This window comes from Nansenia antarctica (assembly GCF_963989245.1).
Source record: "Nansenia antarctica genome assembly, chromosome: 7".
In the NCBI taxonomy this organism is placed as follows: Eukaryota; Metazoa; Chordata; class Actinopteri; order Argentiniformes; family Microstomatidae; genus Nansenia; species Nansenia antarctica.
This window is the reverse complement of record NC_137677.1, coordinates 52,688,123-52,695,686: the sequence shown is the minus strand read 5'-3', so window position 1 is coordinate 52,695,686 and position 7,564 is coordinate 52,688,123. Positions and strand designations below refer to the sequence as shown.

The window sequence follows — 7,564 nt, the reverse complement described above, 5'->3', positions numbered from 1 at the left end:
GCTCTATTTCTAGCCGGTGCAAAATACACAGAAGTCCAAACGCAGCCTTATTGGCAATTTGTGTCTGCGGTAAGTGGTGAAAAATACCACAGACTCGGACAAGTGTCAATATAAAATATTTCAGACGCACCCCACAGCGCTACTGCCAGCACCCATGACCGGTGTTTATGCCGTTAAAATATAGCCCCAAACCTGTTAATAATGTTTCAATTTCATCTTCGTACGTGACATTTTATCAATGTAGATTTACTGTTCCTGTGTCAGTATTTTAAACTCCAGTATTTTCTGTGCAGACAGTAGACTAGTGGAAACCTATCACAAGCTCACAGCTCCAGTAGTGCCACCTAGCGAGTATCAATGGAACTGTCGTTGTTAGGAGATTTGGGGGCATCACCTTTGTGGGCATCACCAATGAAAATATATTCATTTATTTGAATATTGAATTCCCTTGTTTTATATAATCCTCCCTGTTGTATAGATCTTCCTATTATACAGTGTATGTGCATATTTACAAGAGTATGTTGATGAAGTTCTAAGTGTTCAATCATTGCTGTCACTTAAAGCATTGTTTGGGGTTATATATAGGGATGATGGCTGTGAATTTGATGTCTCCTTCACTACAAACGTGCCTCTGTTATGGAACATATGTGTAAGGATATATGCTCAACGTACTTGTGCAGTTGTATGCAAGTGTGTTCAATAATGTATGGTTGTCGGGGCCTACAGTATAGGTATGTACGTGTATTGTATGTGTGTACTTGAATGTGCGTGAGTGTGCATGTGTGAGTATGTGTGTGTGTCCTAAATGTCGTGCAGCTGACCAATCCAGGGTCTCAAGTTTTCACTGGTTGTTTTTTTAAGACTACAGATACGTTATTACAACAACTGTATCAAGATTCACATTTGTACAAAATAAATATTTGTATGAACATTTCCAACATACGAATCTATTTTTGGAAATGTCAGTGTCCACTGTGTGAGGTATCATCTATTCATGAGCGGCTGTGCCTGTGTGTTGATGTGTCTGTTGTGTTAGAGAGAAAACGTTGTGTCTGTTGGCTTGTGTTTGTGAGACTGTGGATGAGAATGCTTGTGCATGTGTGTTTGTTTGGGGGAGAGAGCGTTAATGGCTATGTCATTTGAAGGTTGAGTGTGGGTCTACATGTGATATAGAGTGAATGAATAACTGAAGCATTCTCCCCAGGGGAAAAAAGAACACAGAGTACTCTTCTGCCACAACCGATCTTCTCTCCTCTAATTGCACACTGAGGGAGAGGCAGAACAAGGGATGGGTCAAGGAGGGAGAGAGAATGATTGATTAATACATATGGGGAGAGAAAGAGTGAAGGAATGAGAGAGAGAAATTGAAATGAGGTATTAACATTCAAATGGGCTCTCCATCCCTATATCATTGTGCAATGATGAGGTTATCTCATTTTGCAGCTGCTGCCTGCTCCACTGATTTGGATGAAAAATAAACATCCTAGATGCAGAGGGGGAGAAAAGATGAGAAGTGAGATTACTTCTGATAGAGAAATTGGAGATTGTCAATAATAGAAACAAAATGTACGGCCCTGGGGATGGGGGTAGAGGAGAGTGTGAAATCAATAAAGTCAAAGCAAACATTGTATATACTGTATACACAGAATGCAATACAGAGAAAATAGTTCAATATCAGAAAAAAGACACAAAAATACCACTCTTTGCTTTTCTTTATTGATGTTGAGGACAGAAACATTATTCAGTACTTTCTTGTAGTACCGTAACTTTATGACACATTTTTCTCCCCATTACATTTGCCCAATTCCCTTTTATCCTTAGTGTTCCTTCATATTGAGAAATAGATTTCTTGACACTGATGCTGTTTTTAGTCCTCTCATATAACCATTCTGTTTTATGTAAACTCTCATCTCTGCATCTTGGCTGCATTGTGCTACTGGACTTCAAGGCGAATATATTTAAAACATTATTTGCATTAATATCCTATATACCTAAAAATATATCTATCTATTTTTCGACGTGGAAAGTAAACAGTATTTTTTCAGATTCTTACGATGGTCTTCAAGGCTTTGTTATGATGCAGACAATGAGTTGATTGAAGCTGATGTTGTACATGTTGTACAAAATATTCTATAAAAGTATTCAGGTCTGTTCCTTGCCACCTGAACTTATTAACTTTGGTTAAGTACAGGACAGGAAGTGAAAAGACTACACAATGATGTCATGAATTTTAGACAACAGTTTATGAATTATTCATCATCGTCATCATCATCATCATCGTCATCGTCGTCATCATCGTCGTCATCGTCTTCATCATCATCATCATCATCTTCCTCACTATCATCATCAGAGTTATCATTATCATTGTCATCATCGTCATCATCATCATCGTCGTCATCATCATCATCATCATCATCATCATCGTCATCGTCTTCATCATCATCATCATCATCCTCTGTGTTGACCTTGCCAGACAGTACATCTTCTATCCAGTCCTCAAGCTCTTGAGCAGTTGGCAGATCTTCCTCATCATCCATCACCATCCACACGCTGTCCGCCTGCCCAGAGAGAAAGAGAGGGGTCAAAAGTCAGGGGTCAAAGGTGAAAGCCATGGGTAAGCTAGGTATTGGTTAGATATGGATTTGTTACATTTTCAATTGTGTTTGAGCTGTTCCTTGACTCACATCAGTGACGTTGACCACTCCGATCTGAGGTCTGAACAGGTCCACCTTGAAGGTCTTCTCCCAGTATGGAATCAGCTGAGGAGAGAGAACATAGAACATGTGAGAACAGAGCAGAAATGCCACACCAAGAGATTAGACCATCTGTGTTTGTCTCTCTGTCTGTGTAGAGGGAGTTCCCATAGCCCCCCTGTCTGTCTCACCAGGGGGAAGTCATCAGGGTCGATCCATACGATGCTGAGGTCAGGGAGGTGGGTGTTGTCTCTGGCCACCTCCTTCAGAATGTCCAGGAACTCATAACCATCTGAAAACCACCGCCCAGGATATCATACTGATTAGTATGGTAGGTCCTACAAAGTTGGGTTGCATATTGATGTCCAAGATAAGACCAAGATCAATAACCAATTGCCCTCTAAAAAGCCTGATGTGGATACAGGACATGATTTGACATTTCCTGCAGACCATGTCATTCTGAGCAGTGGTATTATGTTATGTTTTGATCAGAATTGTGTAATGCTGGAATATAATTATGACGGCAGATGTTTTACCAGGGTCCTCCTCCTCTGCGAAGGCTACTATGTGGATCCCCTCCACATCGTCCTCCTGAGAAGGACACGTTATGAGTGGCAGGTTCATCAAGAGAGATAGGATTTTCATGAACTGAGTATATCCATCATTAGTTTACATCATGACATCTGCCCCTTTTTCTGTTCTTTTCAGAGAGAAGTTAAACAGTAATGAATGGGATCTTGTTATCTGAGAGATCCTCACCCAGGTCTCAAACATGTCCTCAGCACGCAGCTTTCTCAATGTTGGTCTGAAAGCACACAAAACGCACATGGATACATTACAGAGGACTATTAGTCACAGGGAAGCATCAGTCAGTCAGTGAATGAGAGTGAATTGACTGTGGCCATGTCTGAATGCTCATACTGCAACCTATTTAGTAGGCATTTTCAGTATGCAAGATTAGAAGGTTTTGCAGTATGCAGAATTTACCAAAATTCAGTATATACAGTATATAATGCCAGGATGTCATACTAGATTTGCTTTTCCATGTAGAATGATTTTACTGCACATTATTCAGGAAGTCCTTTCCTATTTTGCTCCCACAATTCAATGGAGTAGAATAGATAGTGTAACCATGAACAACATGGCTGAGTTGCAGATGACAGATTCTCAGTATGAATGAGTATTAAGTTGACATGTGTCACTTTTTAAATGTATTTATTTATTAAAATTTTGTATTTAACCTTTATTTAACCAGGCAGGGCCAATAAGAACACATTCTTATTTGCATTGGCAGCCTGGCAAAAGACAGAAGCCTCTTGGGGGGTGGGGGGGAGGGGCTGAAAAGAAATCAGGTTATATGTTAAAAAAACACTTGCTGAATACATTTCTACTCAACAGTATGGCCTACATCAGTAGTATGGTTAATATGTAAAAAATATACTAAAAAATATACTTTTAGTAGGCAGTATAATCAATAGACAGTATAAACATTCAGACACAGCCTTTGTTATGCTATTCTGGTCCCTTCCTTACCGTCTGTGCAAGTTTACAAATGCCACCAGCTCCTCCTCAGAGTTGGGCTTGTCTGGGATGGTGACTGGTTCCTCCATGAAGGGCTCATAGAAGTCCACCTCATTCATCTTCAGTGTCATCTGCTTGGCCACCTAAAGGAGCAGGGACACCTAACTTAGGACCTCAGTCTGACCAGACCTGACCTCACAGACCTAGTTACATTGGATTCCCAGAGATTGATGTACTCACAGCTTTCTCAAAAGTGGCAAAGAATTTAACGTAGGGTTGGAACTGCTCTGCTGCCTCTTTGAATGCATGGAAGTCTGGAGAGAATGAGAGAAGAGATACATGGAGTTGAGGAGATAGAATAGAACAGAGAAGAGGATAGCATGGGTGTGTGAAGGAGAGGGGGCAGTAGGGAAAAGGAAGAAAAGGGACGCTTACATTTCATGAAATTGGTGTATGACCACCTGTTATACCAGTTCTTATCCAATATTCTGAGATAGCTGTAGCTCTTCAGCATTTAGCTAGCTAATGCCCCTACAGTTTTGTAGCACAGCCATTAGCAAGCATCTGTGTATACTTCTATCGGTCTTAAGGGAGATGTCTTTGACACATAGAGAAACTGAAATAGCTGAACTCTGACCCTCATGGGCCCAAGGCACCCGAGGTTGTTCAGTGGCTAGACAGCCGTTGTGCTCATACTAATTGTGGTCATGTCTTACACAGCACAGAGAAGGTTACGGCCCTCACAGCTGTGAGAGGAGCAGGGGTAAATTTGGATCTGTAAATCTGTGGAGATGGGGGAGTTCTAATGAAGGGGATCAGCCAAAGGACAATCTATTGCAGCCATCACAGGACTGAGACTGGGTCTATGGAATCAATAGCCCCGTAATAACACCAGCATGAGAGTGGGTGATATTTAGACAATCCATATGTACACACAGACATACTGACACACACATACACTCAACAACACACACACACACACACACACACACACACACACACGGGCACTTACGCTCTGAGTCCTCGCTCTTGAAGTATCCGATGAGACGGGTGTCCTCCTCCATCCTGTCAAAGGCACGCAGCTCGAGAGAGTTACCTATCACCTCCACTGGGTCCTCCAACACCTAGAGAGAGAGAGCAACAGCCAGAGGGAGAGAGGGAGTAAAACACTTCCTGTCGTTTTTCGTGAGGGAGGGAGTCATGCCACAGTCAACTCACGTCCAGCAGGAACTCCACCAGGGTGTCGGCAGAAAGCAGGCCGTCAAACTCGATCACTCTGTCGGCCTTGAACACGTACACACTCCCCTCCTCCACCAGGCCTGCAGGAAGGGGTCAAGGGTCAGGGAGTCAAACACGGACCATTATTTACACCCCCTCAATAAAGACTTGCCTAATGTCCTTTAACCCTAGCACTTGGACTGTTTGACTGACAGATATTTCAATATGTGGTAGTTTCAGGCTACTTATTTCAATTAACATTCTGAATATGAGTACCGACTAAAGGTTTGGTGCTTGAGTCTAATGTGCATTATAGTCATGCTGTGCAAACCATTGTACACTACACAGGAGGAGCATGTGGGAATAACTACTCTAAAATACTGTTTCTTATCAATATTGCTGAACCTCTGTAGGACACTGGGGGCTAGTTTACTAGTGAACTACTAGTCAACTAGATACTAGTTTAGGCTAGTGTAGTAGTGTGTCTGTCTGGTCGTCTCATGCCAGGTGCTAGAACGTGTATATTTAACCTTACCCAGCTTCTTGGCCACTTTGGCGTCTTTATGGGAGTCGACCATTCCAAACCCAATCTCTTTCTCCTCCAAGACTTGAGCAGCCAGCTGTACAGAAGGAGGAATGACTATTTTTATTTATATTTCAACATTGGTACAACATTGGAGTTACATGACGTATCCTGAGACGGTCTCTATTTCTTTCACATTGGCCTATGTTTGAGAGCTCTGATCTAGTTTGAAAAATGTCTACCGTAAGTCAAACTTAGACCAATCATATCTAGGACAATAGCCTACTGGACTAGCGAGAGACAATCCTGACCTAATTACAAACACACACACACACACACACACACACACACACACACTCACACACACACACACACACACACACACACACACACACACACACACACACGCAGGAACTGTAATGTAAAATGACAGAAATAGAGAGGGGCAGAGCTGAGGCATAGCTGTGGTGACGTTATTGACGAGATAGCCATAGCCAGAGAACAGAACAGCCCTGGGGCGACACAGAGATGCTTATATAACGTTATATAATGTACTGTATATTCTGGGCTCTATATCTATATAGAATATAAAGCAATGGCCATTGTGGTGTTAAGTAGGAGAGCCGCCAAGGCCACGTGATCTGACATCGCAGATGAGAAGTCCTAAGAATACCTGCCTGACAGAAATATCCCAAACAGAACAGACAGACGTGTCTGACTTCATTCTGATGATAGTGACAGATAATGAGGAGGATTTTTCTGAATAAAGTTATTAGCAATGTTGTTCAGAGGCAGGGTCAGTAGATGGAGTGCAGGCAGGATGGTTGTGTCAGCATAATGCCAGCTCACAAAAGCTGCAACTGCCCACCTCTGAACCTCCAATACAACAGTTGCTACTAGTTCAGTTCAGTTTCCATTCTTGGCTACCAGTCAGCCTCTCTTACCTCTGGGGGTAACTGATGCAGCAAATCAAAACTAAGAACACACAGTTGGTTTGAATACCACAGCACAGTAATACCACAGTAATATATGGGACATGGACTGTCTGCCACTGTGTGAGGAACTGACGAACACACAATGAACAGCTGCTCAAACATATATGGTTAGTTACTTTCTTGAGCAATGTAGAATAATGGAAAAATGTGTATCATACTGTATATACTAGGTAACATTTACCACAGCAACAGAGCAAGTAAAGTTCATCATGGTATGAATATGATTATAGTGGATGCTAGCCCTAATAGGCTACACCTGTGTTGCGTAAAATAACTCAGGCTATTATCAGGGGCTAGGAGACCAGGCTCAGGTTACACACTCGCTACGGTTCAGACCTTAACTCAGTACAAGCCATGGGAAACATGAGACTGGAAACAGACTGTCAACTGTAGCCCGCTGTAGCAGAATTCATATTCAATCATATTCTGCACACATATATAGTAGAATACTGACAACTCCAATTATAACTCCTAAACAACCCACTAGATATTCAGTTAGAGCTACTTTTATACATTTGACATTTTGAATGGCTCAACTGGTGTAGGCTCAGAGACCAAACTAGGGGAAGAGAGAGCGTTGATTCCCTTCACCCGCATTGCTCAATACCGTTATA

At 42.0% G+C, this 7,564-nt stretch overlaps 1 protein-coding gene across 1 annotated transcript in view; it reads right to left on the bottom strand.

Annotated features, from left to right (window-relative positions):
• Positions 1 to 2,249: 2,249 nt before the first annotated feature.
• The window catches only part of LOC308161602 (calsequestrin-2-like), a gene marked incomplete at both ends in the record, with an annotated part of 6,238 nt that continues 923 nt past the window's right edge, over positions 2,250 to 7,564 (bottom strand). The window contains 10 exons of the mRNA XM_080535634.1: positions 2,250 to 2,558; positions 2,685 to 2,759; positions 2,885 to 2,985; positions 3,230 to 3,284; positions 3,453 to 3,498; positions 4,227 to 4,357; positions 4,455 to 4,528; positions 5,227 to 5,338; positions 5,433 to 5,533; positions 5,968 to 6,052. Of these exons, the coding sequence (XP_080391760.1) occupies positions 2,250 to 2,558; positions 2,685 to 2,759; positions 2,885 to 2,985; positions 3,230 to 3,284; positions 3,453 to 3,498; positions 4,227 to 4,357; positions 4,455 to 4,528; positions 5,227 to 5,338; positions 5,433 to 5,533; positions 5,968 to 6,052 (1,089 nt within the window). The remainder of the gene's footprint in view (positions 2,559 to 2,684; positions 2,760 to 2,884; positions 2,986 to 3,229; positions 3,285 to 3,452; positions 3,499 to 4,226; positions 4,358 to 4,454; positions 4,529 to 5,226; positions 5,339 to 5,432; positions 5,534 to 5,967; positions 6,053 to 7,564) is intronic.